The 19,479-nt window shown below is 45.5% G+C and overlaps 1 protein-coding gene across 1 annotated transcript in view; it reads left to right on the forward strand.

Moving 5' to 3' along the window:
- The window catches only part of Gxylt2 (glucoside xylosyltransferase 2), a 71,778-nt gene that overhangs the window by 10,166 nt on the left and 42,133 nt on the right, over positions 1-19,479 (forward strand). Inside the window, exons 3-4 of the mRNA XM_037204317.1 lie at positions 5,253-5,467; positions 15,035-15,166. Coding sequence (XP_037060212.1) covers positions 5,253-5,467; positions 15,035-15,166 — 347 coding nt within the window. The remainder of the gene's footprint in view (positions 1-5,252; positions 5,468-15,034; positions 15,167-19,479) is intronic.

Genomic DNA, 19,479 nt, shown 5'->3' on the forward strand with positions numbered 1-19,479 from the left:
GAGCTCCTCAGATCCTTGCAGACTGGGGGGACATTTGAGAGGTGCTGGGTGTGCTGTAGGTAGGGGCTGGTGAAAGACACACCATCGCAGCACCCCCATGCTTCATTATTCATGTGACAGGACACCAGGGCTGCCCAGGATCCAGAGCCTGAGGTTTGTAATGTAATGTGAGAGGGAGCAGGGGGGCCAGCGAAGGTCTCGTTAAATCCCGACCACTGGCGCTGGACCTGGCACCAGAAGTGGCTTTTCATTACCTGTTACCAGATACCATGAATTATGCATGCCTGGTCCTTGTTTTCTGCACTGCACAGGCCAAAACACTGGAGCCTCCCGAGGAGGGAAGGGGTGGTTTGCTCTGCCTTGGGAAGTGGGAGTTTGCCTTCCCTTCTTCCCTTCTTTTGGATTTAGTGCTGTGGGTGTGTGTGTGGGGGGGTGAAAGCCAGAGCCTCAGCATGCAGCCAAGTACTCTACCACTGAGTACACCCCTGCTCTACACACTTGGTGGAAAAAGTATTTGTCCATCAATTTGGAAGGCACACACACAAATGCAGATAATGAAATGAATTTCCATACACTCAACACTCAACTTAAGAATTGCAACTTTCAGGATTGGAGAGATGGCTCCAGCTTTGAGAGTGTGGGTATGCTGCTCTTGCAGAGGACCAGAGTTCAGTTCATGACACCCACATCAGGTGACTCACAACTGCCTGCAACCCCAACTCCAGAGGATCAACACTTTGTTCTGGCCTTTGCTGGCATGTACACACACATACACACACACATTAACATAAATAGAAATAAATTCATCTGTGGAAGAAAAGAAACACAACTTTTAGTCAGCCTCCAGAAATAACTACCATCCTGTATTAGATTACCTTCATTCTTGTTGGTATAATGTACTTTTATTCCATATATATATCTGCAAATAAGATACACTCTTTCTTTTATTTAAGGGTAAAATGGTTTATTTTTAAAACAAAACCAGATAAACAAAATGGTACCACACTGATGGTGGTGATCAGCCTACACATGATCATGGCTTTTCTCTTGGATGCTAACATTGCAGTGTTTAGACACTGAAAGGTTTCAATGGGACCAAGAACATGAGAGAATGAGGATCTTTTGTGAAAATGGACACTAGTAGCTCTGGGGCTTTAACCTCCAGAACTCATTTCACGTCCCCGGAATAGGTGGCGTTCTGCTACGACAGCACTCTGTCTTGTGTGGAAATCTGAATGTGGTTACCTACTGCAGTCCTTCCGAACTTCCTCATTTCCTCTTAGACCTGATGTTGGAGCACACCGGTCCGGTTTATTCTTTTTCCTGGCAATATGGTATTCCACACTCTCACCATGGCAAATATGTTGGTGATTTTTTTCTTTGCATGGTCATTAGTTTATTTTTTTAAAAACAGAACTGTTCTGCATGCTCTTGCAAGGGATTGTGCAAACATGCAAGAGTTTCTGCAGGTTTTTCATGTAGGAATCCGCGTGGAAGGACAGGGTGTGTGCCCATCTTCATGCCTGCTAACTTGCCAATTATCTCTGGAGTTTGAGCCAATGTCCACTGTTGGGTACCCCACAGAGCTGTCTGTTTCCTGCTCCCATTCACCAGGGAGCTCATCAGGGACATCCTTTTGTTTATCTTATCATCTTTCCTAGTCAACAAAAATTTAAATCCTTCATTTAAGTTTCTATGTCCCAGCTCATCGAGGCTCAGACTCACTGTCCATGTGTGTAGATGGGCATGGTGGACTCCTTCTGTTTAGGAGGGGGGAAGGTGTTCATATTTCAGCTCTGAGGATGGAATGGATGGTCTCTTGCACACTAGGCAGGTGCCTTACCAGCGCACTATATTCCAGCCCCACTTATCATTACCTCTGTAACACACTCATGTTCCCAAATACATGGCATATTTTAGCCAGCTGTTCAAATTGGGTCTCATTGCATTTTTGATAATTGTGTGTGTGTGTGTGTGTGTGTGTGTGTGTGTGTGTGTGTGCACATGAGTGTTCATGAGTGTGTGTGCATATGTGTGCATCCTGACACATACGTGGTGATAAGAGGGCAGCTTGCAGGAGTTTAGGAGTTGGTTCACTCCTTGCACCATGTGGTTCCAGGGATGCAAACTGAGGTCCTTGGATGTGGCTACAAGAAACTTCTGCTGAAAGAAACACCTCAGAGGCCCCAGAGTTATGGGCCCTGTAGCTGGTGCCTTAATTATGTTTAGCTCATCATCTTAGTGTTGTTCACGTGGCTTTTCCTCCCATCCACATAAGTTAGCTAATGGGGAATTGGTTTTAATAGTGGGCCTGACACCTCCATGAAGTATAGATAGGAAGACCAGCAGGCATGGGGGTCCCGAGGGGCGGGGTCCTTGTAGTTTCCAGGCTCATCCTGATTTAGTTTTTCCTCTGCCACAGTTCCCTAGAGATGCTCTGCATTCACGCGCCGAAGCCACTGATGAATTTCTTGTCAGGGAGGCCTGTCTCATTTGCCAGGTCTCACACTGCAGAGCCACCCAGCACTGATGGGCTCCCACCCTGTCGGCAACCCTTTCCCATTGTCTGTCATAACCCTTTTCACTTTTTAAAAACATTATTTTTATTATAAGTGCGTTGGTGTTTTGCCTGCATGTATGTCTGTGTGAGGGGTCAGATCTTGGAGTTGCAGACAGTTGTGAGCTGCCATGGGGGTGCTGGGAGAATTCCATCTCTCCAGCCCCAACTTTTTGACTTTTTCTGCAAAATACTTAGGGGTTGTCCCTCCCCCAGGGTGTGTTCATGTGTGTATGAGACGTGTGTGTGTGTGTGCGCGTGGAGGCCAGAAGACAAGCGTGGGTGTTGTTGCTCAGGCTCCATCCAACTTTTTCCCCCAAGACTGTTTCTTGCTCATCTGGAACTCAACAAATGGGCCGGGCTGGCTGCTGTTGAGCCCCAGGGACCACCAGTGCTGGGATTACAAGGGGGCATCACTGCCTGGCTTTTGTTTTTTACATGGGTTCTGGGGATCCAATCAAGGTCCTCATGCTTTCAGGGCAAGCATGTCACAAACTGGGCCCTGCCCCCTTTTCAATGTCCTTTCTCTTCTTCCCTTGTCCTCTGCAGGAGATAACTCCTGCATCTTTGCTTTGTTCACCTCTATTCTAGAATGTTCTCTCACATGTAATAGGCCTTCTAGTAAAGATTCGTCCATAAAGGAATGGGCGGTGGTTAGTAAAGATCAAAGAGAGAAGAACGTTTTGGAGAGAAAGTAAGAATGAGTGAATTGAATGAATGCTCACGTGTCAAGTTCTAGTGTCTTAGGGTTTCTGTTGCTACGACAAAACACCAGGACCCAAAAGCAAGTTGGGGAGGGAAGGGTTTATTTGGCTCACACTTCAGCATTGCTGTTCATCGCTGAAGGAAGTCAGGACAGGAACTCAAACAGGGCAGGATCCCAGAGTCAGGAGCTGATGCAGAGGTCATGGAGGGGTGCTGCTTACTAGCTTGCTCCCCGTGGCTTGCTCAGCTGCTTTCTTACAGAACCCAGGACCACCAGCCCAGGGATGGTCCCACCCACCATGGGCTGTACTCTCCCCCCATTGATCATTAATTGAGAAAATGTCTCACATCTGGATCTCATGGAGGCATTTCCTCAGCTGAGGCTCCTTCCTCTCTGATGACTAGCTTGTGTCAAGTGGACACAACAAAACCAACCAGTCCACCTAGAAATACACTGCATGGACTGAAATAAAACCATGAATGGAAACAGAAGAGTGACTGAGTGACCATCCATTCAGGTAGGCTGCATTGGTGGCCGTTGAGATGTGGTTAGGATTCCTAATTGGCAGTTTGTGCTTGATCTTCAAGGTAGGCAAGCCTCACACGATTCTGATTGGAAAACTAGCGAGACTGACATCTTGGAACTCCCCCCACCCCCGCCACCTCCCCCCCCTCCCCTGCACCAGTGGAGACTGCACTTTAGTTTGGGGACTAAAGGTAAAGCTGAGATGGACAGAACTCCTGGAGGGCTGTCACGGTGCTAGGGGAGAGAAGTCAGTGGCCACATCTGAAGAGAATAGAATAGGGGGAATGAAGAGAAGTGACCGATCCACAAAGACACCATCTTTCCTCGTGACTCCCGAAGTTAGTGAAATCCAAGAACCGGCTGCATCTAGCCTGGGCTGAGCCACCAGGCCATGCTTCTGCCAAGCTTGCTCTTAAGTAATCAAACTGGGACACGGTCCAGGATGCTCCGCCCACAACTTCAACTTCCCTCTTGGTGAAAGCAATCTGGAACGAGCCTGGGAGTTCGCCAGAGGGGTGGGGCGTGGGGGTGGGGCAGCCTGCAGATTGAACTGGAAGGTTTTTGGAAGGAAGGTGGCATTTGACATCCAAGTTCCCCTGCTCTCCAAGTCTTTTTGTGCGAGTAAATTGCTTTCATTTGTCTCAGGGCACCTTTTTCAGCCTAACCTCTTCCAGCTTGCCTGCAAATGTTTCTCAGTGGAGCTTTTGAGGCTTGGCTTCATCTCCCTGGCTGGGACCAATCTTTATTCCTAGGAAATAGCTGGATGATGATCCTAGACTCTTGGATCCCATTTCTCCTCCCAGCTGTTCAGACAGTATTGGATACCTTGATGTTCGCAGGTTTGCCCGCCTCCCCCCTTCCTGCTTCTTATTAGGAGTCTTGTACCCACCACCTCACCCCCTCCTTGGCCAGACAGTTAGGATTAACACCTGTTCCTTCAAGACTGCCCTGGGACACAGTGAGCGTGGGGACATGTAGGCTGTTCCTTTCCCTCACCGCTTGCGATGGCATGGTCTTCCTCCCATCCAACAGTCACGCATTCCGCCGCAACCTAAAAACCTCCAGATGACGGGAGTATCATGTTTCGAGGTTCACATGGGAAAGCCACAACTCACCCTTCTCCTGTTCAAGTTGCATCAAATCTAATTTCCATGGCCCTGTCCTAGTGGGAACCCCCACAGCCCCCAGTCAGCTGTCGGAGTTTGGGAATGATATTTCCAAACACAGCCCTGTAGGCAGCCAGCAGGCACTAGACAGCTGAGCGCTGGCAGAAAAAGTCCCAGACACCTACAGCCATCCAAACAGTGACTCATCTCATGATGGCCAGGATAAATATGGGAATAAATGGTATTTTTCCTACAAGCAGGGATTGTCAAAATGCTTATCACTTTATAAAATATAACAGATTGTGCCTGTTCATGTTTTGAAATGTTCCAACCATTCCGTGGGTTTTTTTTTTTTAAGTTCAGCTTGTTTTTCTTCTTTCTAGGAGGCCCGGGGAAGTGAGGAGCTTGCACTCGGTGCCGCCCGAGCTCTGGATTCACCTGGCTGTGGTGGCCTGTGGCAACCGGTTGGAGGAGACGCTGGTCATGCTCAAGTCAGCCGTGCTCTTCAGCCACAGGAAGATGTGTTTTCACATCTTCACGGAAGATGCTCTGAAGCCCGAGTTTGATAAACAGGTGAAAGCAGGGTCAACTGCTGCGGCACAGTGTTTACGGGAGGGCCCTTAGGACCACCCTGGAGGAGCTGACAGTGCAGATCACAGCTGGGGCTGGCTGCGTGCTCAGTGGGAGGACCTTGGATCCTTGGCTCGGAGGAGGGCGCCTTTGCTTTCGTTCGTGTGGTTCAGAGGTGGGCTGGAGAGAGGGCTCAGTTTCTAAACTCTTGCTGAGCAAGCGTGAGGAACCTCAGTTTGGGTCTCCATAGCCCACCGTAGCCTGTGTCTGGAAACCCAGCACTCGTAGGGTGAGATGGGAAGTAGAGACAGGAGAATCTACAGATGCTCGTGGGCCGGCTAACCTGGCTTGTGCGGCTGCAAACAACAGACCCTGCCTCAAACAGGATGCAGGGTGAGGACCAGCACCCAAGGTTGTCCATCAACCTCCATATGTATTCCCTGGCATGAGTGTGTGCCCAAATCACACACACACACCAACACACACAAGAATTCTTAAAATTGGGCCAGTCATTTCCTCCTCTTAGACATACTGGGAGCATGTGAACATATGACGTGGCGCTCAGTCTGTGCTGGGCTATTAGAACTGTCCACCTTGCTGGGGCAAATAGCTTATTTTTAAATATTGATGAGGGAATTTTAAATAACAAGTAGCAGGTTCAATGAAAAAAATCCAAATTATGTAGAGGATAAAAGGCAGAGTCCTACTACTCTCCAGTCTCATGTAAGAGATGTCAGAGTTAATGATTTGGTGGAGATGTTCTCCTTTTCACCCAGAGGTCTGTTTCTGTATGTAGACACACATGCTTGTTCATACACACACACACACACACACACACACACACACACACAGAGAGAGAGAGAGAGAGAGAGAGAGAGAGAGAGAGAGAGAGAGAGAGAGAGATCAGGGCAGTGCTCTTCTGGATTCTCTGCGTGAGGCCATGTCACTCTCGATCTGGGCCAGTGCTCTGCCACCCTCACCTCCTTTTTGGCAACCGTGGGGATTTTGTGATGCAGCTGGGTCTCCGTTTACTTGGCTCTTCCTTTTCTGAGTTTCGACCCATCCAGAAGAGCTACAGAAAGACCAGTTCCCTCAGTGGAGGTCCTGCCCGACCGCGGCAGGCCAAGCTTTGTTTGCCTTGGATGTTTTATCTTGTACCGAGGTCTTGGATTCTGGCAGAGAGGGAACCTGCTTTGTTTTGTTTCTGCTGACTGAGTCAACAGTGCTGCGTCCTGTCATCAGGCTGGCGGAGCTGTGAGGAATGCCAAGAACAATGTATTGGGCAGAGAAAGACTAACAACAGAAGACTAGAGAATGTGTTATGTTTCTGAAGGGAACAGTCGCCTCCAGATGCCACCAAGAGGAGCCAGGAACGTGTAGTTTCAGAGCTTTGGAGTCGATTGGAACAATGCCTCGTGGAATCCCTCAAGGGACAAGGGGATGAAAAGCCAGGAACACTCCAGTTAGCTGCTCTTAAGCAGCGCTGTAAGGGAAAGGACAGTGACAGTATAAAGATCATGGTAGTCATGTCAGCTGATGATTTGCGATTTCTTCTCATTAATCCTCACAACTCTCTACAGAAAGTAACCCTAATTTAGTTTTTTTTTTTTTAATTACTGTAATGAAATACCTGAGGCTAGGTAACATTCTAAAGAAAAGTTCATTTAACTCACAGCTCTGGAGGTTCAAGGGTATGGTCCCAGTGGCATCTTAGTTGTTGTGAGGATCTTGAGACTGATGAGGTGGAGCAGATGGTGCCCTACCACAGCAGAACATGTGTAGAAAAAAGACATCACATTGCCAGACAGGAATCCAGAGAGAAGCCAGGGTGTGGTGAGATTTGATCTTTTATAACAACAGTCTTGTAGGAATGAGCTCAAGAGCCTTCCAAGAACTACCTGGATCCTTTTGGGACCTGCTGCAGTGACCTAAGATACTTCCTTTAAACATTGTCACACTGAGGACCGGGCTCCTGACACATGAACTTGTTGGGTGGAAGCTCCAAGTGTAGCAGACTGAGAAAACCAAGACTCTGAGAGTTCTATCAGTTTGCTCACTAAATGTCAGGTTAAACTCAACTGCTTCACGTCTCTGTGGCATTTACCACAATTCATACAGCTTCCTGAACCAGTAGACAAAGGACTCACATTCAGAACTTGTTTTGCTCTTTACCTGTTCCAGGGTCTTGGGCTAGTCTTTTGGCCTTTGAAGGTATTCTCTTCCCCATCTGAAACTTGGGGCTAGCAGGCTATTGTTAGAAAGATGATGTTCAGGATAGGTCAAGTCATCTGGAGTGATGGCTCCTGTGGCGCTCAAGACTTTGCATGCCAGCTGCTTCTCTCCCAAGGGGACTAACTGGTCCGTATGACCTTGGCTCTGGATCAGGAGCTCAGTGACCGTGTTCATTTACATAGCTACACCTGCTGGAGCATTGTCGACCAGTCAGGGCTCCCGGGATGCTGCTTCAGGAAGGAGACGACTGGAACATCAGGACTACGCCTTTTGCTCCTTCTGTGACACTGACAGAGATCTCTTCAACTGTCCAGAAGCAGCCACAGGCCATCCAACTGCAGGGGCCTCAGAAATGTTCATGCACAAGAAAGGAGGAAAACTGGCCATGGGTCAACATTAGTCCATCTGACATCTGCATGCTGGATGCTGAGCATGGGGCTGCACATTAGGCTAGACATTTTGTGGGGGGAAGGGAGATGTGTATGACCATATCTGTATGGCCAACTGTACCTTCCAGAGTGTTCATGTCCTCAGATACATTCCTCCTGTACTGGCCTAGGGGAGATCTGTGTGCCAGTAGCATCAGGTGGAGTGGAAAGGACCATCCCTGAGAGAAGACTGTAAAAGGCATTTCACTGTCTCTCTTGGGTTACCGACTCTGGGTGAAGCCCTCTGCTGTGTCTAAGCAGTCCATGGAGATTTTCACGTGATAAGGTATAAAGTCTTCTTGCCAGTAGTTGTGGTGGTCTGAAAGAAAATGGCCCCCAAAGGGAGTGGCACTTTTAGGGGGTGTAGCCTTGTTGTCGTCATAAGTGTGGTCTTGTTGGAGGAAGTACATCACTGCAGGGAGCAGGCTTTCAGGTCTCTTTTCTCAAGCTTCACTCAGTGTAGACCCTCAGGAAAGTTAAGTCTGTGGTCCTCAGTGCTTGGAAGTGTCTATTAGGGCCTCAGCTCACTTCTGTTTTCTCTCTCTTTTTTATTTTGTTGGTTTTTCAAGACAGGATTTCTCTGTGTAGCTTTGACGCCTTTCCTAGAACTCGCTCTGTAGACCAGGTTGGCCTCAAACTCACAGAGATCCGCCTGGCTCTGCCTCCCGAGTGCTGGGATTAAAGGCATGCGCCACCACCGCCCGGCTCTGTTTTCTCTCTTAAAGAAAGGTTTATTTAATTTTAAGTGTAGTGTTATTTGCCTGCATGTATGCCTGTGTGCTACATGCATGCAATGCCCACAGAGGCCAGAAAAAGGTATCAGCTCCCCTAGAACTGGAGTTACATGTGGGTGCTGGGAATTGAACCTGGGTCCTTTGGAAACACAGTCAGAATTCTTACCACTGAGCCATCTCATGTACACATTGCTGTTGTGATCTGCTTCCTTGTCACGAGCCCCACAGCAACTGGATCAGCCAACCAGGGCCTGGAACTATGGGCCAAACTAAGGTTTTCCTTCATTTTGCCTGTTATGGTGTTGGTTTAGTTTGGTTTGGTTGAGACAGAGTCTAACTGCATAGCCCTGGCTGGCCTGCTACTCACAGAGGTCTACCTGCCTCCGCCTTTCAAGTGCAAGAATTGAAGGTGTGCACCACCCTGCCAGGAACCTTTCCTCTTTTTAAGTCGATTGCCCCAGGTATTTCATTGCAGTGCAGTAAAGCTGGCCAACACGGGTATTAACTGCCGAGCAGAACACATGGCATCACTTCTTGTCTATGCAGTAATTATGGTGACAGTTTAGATTTAAAACCTGGGACTATCTGTAGGTTATAGAACGTCTCTCTGTTTCCATTTTTGTCATCCATATTTCAGGACAAACCGTTCTTCTGAGTATGTAATGTAGAGTGTCATGGTGGGCCAGTCTGATTATAGATTTATTCTTTCACTCTGCGAAGAAGATTCTCCGGAATGTGTGCTATCCACTGGACATTTTGTTACAGCAGCTGGCTGAGGCTAGGTTGGGGGCAGGTGGGCAGTGTCACCCTTCCCTCTGCTCTCCCCCGGCACTGAGCATTGTAGGAGTGTTTAGAGTTTTCTGTGGTAACTTCCTGGGCCTCAGGATGAAATTTAAAAAAAAGTCAGCCACCATGGCCATGCCTTGGGCAGCTGCACCAGGGGTTAGGTCTTCTATATTTAGAATGTTCCTCTTCTTTAAAAAAAAAAAAAAAAAAAAAAAAAAAAAAGTTGTATTACATGCAGCCTCTCTTTAAGAAAAAAAAAGAACAAAAGGCCCCAGAAGTTGCTTTAAAAAGATATCCTGGGGCTGGGGAGATGGCTCTTGCTTGTTAAAGCACTTGCTGAGCAAACCTGATGACCCCGGGTTTGATCCCAGGAATGCAAGTAAAAAGCTCCAGGTAAATCACATTTGTTAGCCCAGAACTCCTACTGGGAGATGGCAGCAAAGACAGAATCACCCAGAAGCTCACAAGCCAGGCAGCCTGGAATATAGGGGGGGGGGGTGTCAGCAACAACAGAAGAGACTGTACACACGCACAGAAGAGACTGCCTACACACACACACACACACACACACACATACACAGGGGACAAGAAGACAAGAATGGCTGCACTTTGAGGGGGAAAACGAGCCAAACAGAAAAGAACCTAGGCCTGATGACCTGAGTTCCACCCCTGAAACTGCTGTTGGAAAGGAAGAACTGACTCGCAGAGGTATGTGTGGTGATATTTTGTTCCCCAAAATATTGTGTACCCTAGTAAATTTTTCTGGGGTCAGAGAACAGAACAGCCACTAGACATAGAGGCCAGAAAATGGTGACACTCACACCTTTAATCCTAGCCTTCTGGAGACAAAGATCCATCCAGATCTCTGTGAGTTTAAAGCCATACTAGAAACAGCCAGTTGTGATGACTCACGCCTTTAATCCCAGGAAGTCAGGGCAGAAAGCAGAAAGGTATATAAGGCATGAGGACCAGGAACTAGAGCCTGGTTAAGCTTTTAGGCTTTTGAGCAACAGTTCAGCTGAGACTCATTCTGTTCTAATTAGCCTGGGATGTAGCTGTTTGAATTAAGTGGGTCTCAGTTGCTTAGGTAGAAGAAACCTGGTATATCGGAGCTGACGAAGCCTCATTACTTCTTTATTCACTACTTTGCCATTTCTGTGATACAACACCATGGCCAAGGCAACTTATTAGAAGGAAGGGTTGGTTTGGATTTGTGGTTCCAGGGTGGGTCAGAGTCCATCCATCATGGCAAGAAAGCATGGCAGCACAGGCTGGAGCAGAATGCTGAGGACTTACCTCTTAAGCCACAAGCAAAAATGGACCGGCATGTGGCTTTAAAACTTCAAAGCCTAGTAACATATCTCCTCCAGCAAGGCTGCACCTCCTAAACCTTCCCAAACAGTGCTGCTAACTGGGGACCAAGCATTCAAACATCTGAGTCTGTAGGGGACATTCTCATTCAAGCTCCCACAGATCCCAGTTAATTATTCTATGAGAAGCAATAATTATACCAGTTAACTCCTCAACAGAAATACTAGCTAATACACAATGAGATAATACCTTCAAAATGCAGAGGGTATGTCAGCTTGGGTATTCTTTCCTGGTTAAACTACATACAGAGAGCAAAAGAATTAACAGCCAAAGATCTTCATTAAAGGAGATTTTTATAGGATGTGCTATCAGATGGAGTCAAGTGATCCCAGAAGAAAGGTGAGATCATGAGGAAAGACCAGATGTAGGCACAGTGAAAGATGGGTGATTAAATGAGTACTACCTAAGTTGTAGAGTGAATGTTAAAAATCAGACAGAAATATATCACCTGAACCATAGTTAAACATTCCATGAGTCTCCTGTAAGTCAGGAGTATGATGACAATTAGCATCTGACTTTGTATGGATGATAACATTTTGAAGAGAAGCACTAAAAAAAGGACATGGTATACAGAATATGGAGATGGGAAAGAAAGAAAATCATTTTTAAAAAAAGACTGAAAATGGGAATGAAAGCAAAAAAGTCCAAGTGTAGCTTTGAACTTGGTAGAAATAGATTTAAATGTGCACTGTAACAAATGTCCATGGACTGAGGCTGCTCTCACTGAAGGCATGGATTGGGAAAGAGAGATTAGATACTGATAAAGGGGATCCCCACATTCTTGGAGGGCTGAGTTAGGGCTCAGTGTGTGCCCGGCATGTGTGCCTGTGCTTGCTAAGTGGTCGGTACTGCTGCACTGTGTGTTTATGGGGGTGGCAGTTCCCCTGAGCCAGTGAACTTGATTGTGGTATTAATGCTGGTGTGGGTTCAGATGGGTCAATGCCCATCATTAATCAAATGTAAGATACTGTCAGCTGTCACTCAGAAATTGTCAAGTACTCCCAATATTTCTAAAAGTTTATGTTTATAAAAATGATGTGTACATTTTAAATAAATAGCCAATAGATTTGTGAATCACAAATTAAAAAGACCCAACCCCCACAGTAGTGCTCAGGGCAAAAGACACAGTCAATAAGACAAAAAGACAGCCAACAGAATGGGAAAAGATCTTCACCAACCCCACATCTGACAGAGGACTGATCTCCACAGTATATAAAGAACTCAAGAAACTAGACATCAAAATACTGAACAGTCCAATTAAAAAATGGGTTAAAGAGCTAAACAGAGAATTCACAAAACAAGAAACACAAATGACTGAAAGACATTTAAAGAAATGCTCAACATCCTTAATCATCAGAGAAATGCAAATCAAAATGACTCTGAGATACCACCTTACACCTGTCAGAATGGCTACGATCAAAAACACCAATGACAGTCAATGTTGGAGAGGATGTGGAGCAAAGGGAACACTCCTCCACTGTTGGTGGGAGTGCAAACTTGTAGAACCACTGTGGAAATCAGTATGGAGGTTTCTCAGAAAATTAGGAATCAAACTACCTCAAGACCCAGCCATCCCACTCTTGGGCATATACCCAAGGAATGCTGATTCATACCATAAAGATACATGCTCAGCTATGTTCATAGCAGCACTATTTGTAGTAGCCAGAACCTGGAAACAACCTAGATGCCCATCAACAGAAGAATGGATGAAAAAAAATGTGGTATATATACACAATGGAGTACTACTCAGCAGAGAAAAACAATGAAAGCATGAAATTTGCAGGCAAATGGATAGAACTAGAAAAAAAATCATCCTGAGTGAGGTAACCCAAACCCAGAAAGACAGTCATGGTATGTACTTACTCATAAGTGGATTCTAGATATAAAATAAAGAATAATCAGACCACAACCCATAGAACCATGGAGGCTATATATACAGCATGGAGGTCTCTAGGACGACTGTAGCTTATAATAGATTTTGGTTTTACTCAATTATTGAAAAAAAAATAGCCAAATGAATGGAAACACATGAACTATGAACCAAAGGCTGAGGGGCCCCCAGCTGGATCAGGCCCTCTGAATGGGTGAGACAGTTGATTGGCTTGATCAGTTTGGAAGGCAACTAGGCAGTGGGACTGGGTCCTGTGCTCATCGCATGAGTTGGCTGTTTGAAACCTGGAGCTTATGCAGGGACACTTGGCTCAGTCTGGGAGGAAGGGACTGAACCTGCCTGTACTGAGTCTACCAGGTTGATTGCAGTCCTCGGGGGAGGCTTTGCCCTGGACGAGGTGGGAATGGGGGATGGGCTGGAGGTAAGGGGAGGGGGTGGGAGGGGGACAGCCAGAACTAAACAGAAACCCTGTCTTGAAAAACCAAAAAAAAAAAAGAAAGAAAAGAAAAGAAAAGAAAAAAGAAAGAAAGAAACAAACAAAAAGAAAAAAAAGATCTATTTTGAAATTTTTCCTTAAAATTAACAGATTCAGAGGCTGAAGAGATGGTTCAGCAGTTAAGAGTCGAATCCAGTTCTCATTCACATTGCACACACAGTCATCTGTAACTCTGGTTCCAGGGGAATGATGACCTCTTCTGCCTTCTCCAGTCACCAAGCATGCATGTGGTTCAGTTCCCAGCATAAGTATGTGCAGGAAAACCACACATACATACACATTGTGGTAGCTTGAAAGAAAATGGCCCCCATAGGGAGCAGTACTATTGGGAGGTGTGGCTTTGTTGGAGTGGGCGTGACCTTGTTGGAGGAAGTGTCAGGCTGTGCCCAGTGTAGCCTCTGCTATACAGTTGCTTCTGCTGCCTGCCGATCAAGATGTAGGACTCTCAGATCCTTTTCCAGCACCGTGTCTGCTTGAAGATAATGAGCTACACCTCTGAAACCCTAAGCCAGCCCAATTAAGTTTTTTCCTTTATAAGAGTTGCTGAGGTCATGGTGTCTCTTCACAGCAATAGAACACTCGCTAAGACATACATAAAATGAATACATCTTAAGAAAATTAACATATGCGAAGAAAGAAACATATTCATTATGAAAGTTCTGAAGAATATAGAAATATCAACAGGAAATGAGACCCATAAGCACCACCTGTAAAGGTGCCCACTTTTAATAATAGGATGCTGTCTGTTAGATTTTTTTCTCCGTGTATAAAAGACATGCACATGGGGGTTAAGAGTTAAGAGCTCTTTCTGCTTTTGCAGAGGACTTAGGTTCAGCTCCCAACACCCACGTTGGGTGGCTCACACTGTCACTCCAGTTCCAGGGGATCCAATGCCCTCATCTGGTCTCGGCAGGCAATAGGCACACACAGGGTACACATACATGCAGTGTGCATACATACTTGCAGGCAAAACATTCACGTAAAAGTAAATCTTGAAATAAAGATGCATGTATTTTTGCTATTAGATGGAGCTGTATTAGAATTTTTTTGAGACTGGATCTCACATAGCCCAGGCTAGCCTCAAACTTGTGTTCCTCTTACCTCAATCTCTCTAATTCTTGGATTACAGGCATGCACCACTGCACTGGACCACATAATAGTTTTTGCATATATCACATCAAAACATACAGATCTTCTTTATTCTACATTATTCCATTGTATAAGTCTATCATAATTTTTATTTTCCCAGTTCCTTTTAAATCAACATTTAGATTCTCTCCAGGTTTTATTACCACAAACTCCATTGTGATGAGCGCCTTTGTACTTCTGTCTTTGGGATCTTGTTAACCAGCTTCTGAATTGTTCTGAATTGCCCTCTTGGCATTTTATCCACATCTGTTTGTGGACCAGTCTCCCAGTTCCCCTGACAACAGCAAACAGTATTCATTTTCAACCCTAGCGATGTTATAGGAAAATAGTTTTTCACTTAGTGACCAGTAGGAGCAGTGGTGGAGCTAGACTCGCTATGTGAATTACCTGGATGATTTCCATTGTGCCAGCCAGAGTCCTCTCAGAAGGTCTCCGTGTAGCCGATGTCTGACCCTAACCCTTCTGTCTCCCTGTGTTTTGCAGTTGCGCCAGTGGCCCGACTCATACACCAAGAAGTTTGAGCACAGAATCTACCCCATCACATTTTCTGTTGGAAACCCTCAGGAATGGAAGAAATTATTCAAGCCCTGTGCTGCCCAGAGACTCTTCCTTCCGGTAGGAACCCTGTTGTTAACAAGATGCAGCTTGGGGAAGACTTCCACTTGAAAACAGTGAAATCACCTGAGGTGTGTTAGAGACCCTTACTGCAGGGGAATAAAAGTGCCCCCCTCAGTTCTAGCGTTGATACTCTCAGCCTGCTGTCTGCAGACAGAGGATCTAGAAGGCTCTTCCCTCAAGATTTTGGGTCTGAGAGCAACCAAAGCATGCCTTAAACAAGGGACTGTGGGACTGTGGCTTCACTATTTACTAGCTTGTGAACCTCAGCCTCAGTTTCCTCCTTGTGCATGGCTCGTAGAACTTGGTCAGTGTTAGCTTCTGTTGGCATTTCTCAAACAACAATAACCACTGCTAGATGTGCCCAGAAATTCATAAAGGGTTCAGAGTCTGGTTTAGCCTTTCAGTTTTGAATTTTTTAACTGAATATTTTTGTTATGTTTTTTAAAAAAATCTTTAGTGTAGGCTGGGGCTATAGCTCAGTGAGAGCATTTGCCTACCATGCACTAGGCCCTGGCAGGGTTCCATTCCTGGTACCACAGAAAAGAGGAGGAGGGAGGAAGAAGAAAAAGCAATAGAGGGAATATGAAAGGCCTTGAATACATCAAGACTGAGGCATTGAACTGGGAGGGAATTGAGCTCTGAATTACAGCCTTAGTATCTGAGGGAGCCATGCCTTTCATAGACATTGACCATGGTCTTGCTCCCTAGACCTTAAGTCTAACTGGAACCAAGGCAGAGAAAAAGCGCCATGGATATATGTCATATACAATCCCAATGTATCCTGGAGGAGATCTTAGAGACCATTTGTGGCAAGACGAAAATGAAGTAAGGTTACTGGATGACAAAGATTTAGGAGTCCAGAGATCGAGAGAGAGCGAGAGCGAGAGCATGTCCAGGCAACACTAGTGTGTGCAGAGGCCCTGATCTGGGAAGAGGCATGTTTCCCAAAATAAAGGTCCATGGAACTAGAACAGAGAGAGAGATGGGGTCGAAGATACCAGCAGGGCTGGAACTGCAGGCTCTGAAAGTCCCATGACACAGATGTCTGCTCTCTGTTTAAAGGCAGTGGGAAACCATTGCATGATCGAGTATGGAAACTGGATGGCCTGGTTTGTGTTTTGATGAGGACAAACATTTGTGATGGATTTGAGACCCACTTGACAAATGGATTTCCCAGCTCTTGTTGGAGTTGAAATGGGAGGTTGGGAAAGGTAAAAAGGATTTCAGCCAGGTTTGGGGTGATTCAATTAAAATTGTCAATATCTAATCATTCAGACCACACATTTCTCATATAGCTCAATCTAAGAAATGGATGGTGAGATTGTATAGAGAGGAGGAAAACCTCAGGACCAACAATTGGGTAAAGAAGTGGCATGGTGTTTGATGTTGAAGTGTCTAGGGCGGTCCAAGGTGGGTGTGCTTCCCCATCTGTTGGTTTGGAAACTCTAAATGGTGAATTTAGCATTTCCAACATAGAAATCAGTGAGAAGGGCATGGCTTGGATGGATGGCTACTACTAGTCTGCTGCCTAGGATTGCCACTTATTTTATTTTTAAAAAAATTATTTTTGGGGGGCTGGAGAGATGGCTCAGAGGTTAAAAGCACTGACTGTTCTTCCAGAGGTCCCAAGTTCAATTCCCAGCAACCACATGGTGGCTCACAACCATCTATAATGAGATCTGGTGCCCTCTTCTGGTGTGCAGACATACATACAAACAGAACACTGTATACATAATAAATAAATAAATCTTTTAAAAAATGTATTTTTTTAATTTGTGTATGTATATACCACATGTTTGCAAGTGCCCACAGAGGCTAGGAGAGGACATTGGATCCCCGGGAGCTGGAGTGACAGGCAGCAGGGAGCCACCTGACATGGGTGCTGGGAACTGAGCTCAGGTCCTCCACAGAGCAGTCTACACTTTCAAGTACTAAGCCACCTCAACAGCCTCAGGTACCATTTAATTAAATGACATGTTTCTACCACATGCAGACCTGTCTACATCTTGTGAGATGAGTTATTTGTATGAAAACCTGGGTAAGGAATGACTGCTTAAAAGTGGAGCTAAAATCTCTAGAATGGTGATATGCACAGCAATTACCATTTGAGGTGAGAAATGATGTCTCTATTTAAGGTAAAAGGGTGTATTAGGAAGCCAAAGATACTGTTAGGAAATTGTCTCCCAAACCTATCCAAGATTTGAGCAACTCAATGGAAACACATTTGAATTTTCCCTGCCCTTGAATTGTGATTTTATGACCCTATTAAAATAACAACAAAAACCAAGCTCTCTACAGGATGAGTATGATTCACTCCAGCTAAGTGAGCTGTCTGTTTTGAATGACAAATGGGTGTTAGTGTTGCTTATCTGCTTCTAGTAATGGAAGGCAGCCCTTCTTAAAAATAATAAAGAGAGATTGTGGTTGACAGGACATTTAACTTCTCCCAAGTCCTACAGCATAATGGCAGATTATGAGCATGGCTTTGGGGAGCATTGTTGAGCTATATGGATCTTCGGGGTAGTTTGAAAGTCAAAATCATATTTCCCACGTAAGCCCCCTCTATGAAGTGAATCTGCTAAGGCTGCACATGGAAAATGGACCCTGTAATGCAAGCATCCTAGCAGATGTCTCACTAGGGGAGAACTGTAGTTAGCCATCTTCAACACCATCAGTGCCTCGGTTTGGATGAAATGGCCCCCATAGTCTTACGTGTTTAGACTCTTGGTCTCCGGCTGAACATGCTATTTTCGAAGGTCATGGAGCTAGTGGGTGGATCTGTGCTAGAGGCAGTGAGGACAGGGGGTGGACCTGGTGGGTTTTCAGCCTGGCTCCACATTCTGCCTGTTCTCTGCTTCCTGACTGTAGATGTGGTATGACCCTTTGTTTTGAGCTTCTTGCTGCCATGGCTTTCTCACCACCATGGACTGCATCTCCTCAAACTGTGAGCCAAAACTAACCCTTCCTTCTTTCAGTTTCTTTCATTGGGTGTTTAGTCACAACCACGAGAAACATAACTAATACAGTTGGCATCTCCCCCAAGACACTCAGTAGAGACCTTTTTTAAATAGTGTATATTTCTCTCTCTCTCTCTCTCTCTCTCTCTCTCTCTCTCTCTCTCTCTCTCTCTCTCTCTCTCTCTCTCTCTCTCTCTCTCTCTCTCTCTCTCTCCTAGTAGTATTTAGGATAGAGCAGAGGTAACTGAAGGGCAAGCTGTTCAGAAACTTGATTGGCAACTAGTACCTAGTGTGGTAGGAACATGCTATTCAAATTTTATGCAGGGAGAAAGGATTTCACTGAGTTTTAGTTGATATGGTCCTAGTTACAACAACATCTGATGTCTTTACTGGTGGTGCCGTATCAAGGCAAAATGCAGCTCTTACTCCAAAGGGAATAAGAGATAGTTTATCCTGAGCGAACTATTTGTGATGATGCCCCCTGAACTCAGGATGCTCTGAATGGGGTGGAAGCAGTTAAACAACTTTTTATAGTCACATAACAAAATGCAGCCCTAGAGCAAGGCGGGAACATCAAGCGGACAGGTGACAGGTTACAGTACATACAGCAGGGAAGTCTCTGTGATGGGTTTCAGATGCTACCTGGTAATATTCTTTGCTTTGGATTCTTGGAAGCTAGTTATAGACGAGTTAAGCATGCCAAAGATTTTACCTGATATTCAAAGGGATGTTAGGCCAGATACAGAGGTGGGTGATGAATAGCAATTAAGGGTGTTCATGGTGACCCAAGATAATGACTCTGATACAGTGTTCCAACTCTCCACAACTAGAGGCTCTAATCACTCCCTCGGTCTGCAGAATCTTTAGCACAGATGTGGGTTTTGCAGGGAACTTCAGTTCATACTGCCATTGCTTGCCGCAAGCATCTGCATTCATGGCAGGAGTTAGGATGAAATTGCTCTCAGACCTGTCTGCAATTTATCCTGAGCGCAGTCTGCCTCCAAACCACCCAGTAACTTGCCTCATTTTAAAAATATTCCAAATAAACACAAGTCTTACATTACCTGTGTTTTCTATATCACATTGGAGGGCATATCACATTTCCATTTTCCATTTATAGCTTGCTAAAGGGCCTGTAACTGGTTCCAATATGTAGGAATCTATGTGGTTACGGGCATTCTAATGAGTTAGTTGTAGGCTAATGGGAAAGGGTGTCTTATTAGATTTGTTTGAACTTTTTAAACTTATGGTCAGACCTCTGTTATTCTTGATGTCACACCTCAGCATTAGCAATTAACATTGAGACACCCTGGGAACCAGTCCTATGGCTATGAACACACATTGACAAATGTG

This window comes from Peromyscus leucopus, chromosome 3 (genome assembly GCF_004664715.2).
Source record: "Peromyscus leucopus breed LL Stock chromosome 3, UCI_PerLeu_2.1, whole genome shotgun sequence".
Taxonomy (NCBI): Eukaryota; Metazoa; Chordata; class Mammalia; order Rodentia; family Cricetidae; genus Peromyscus; species Peromyscus leucopus.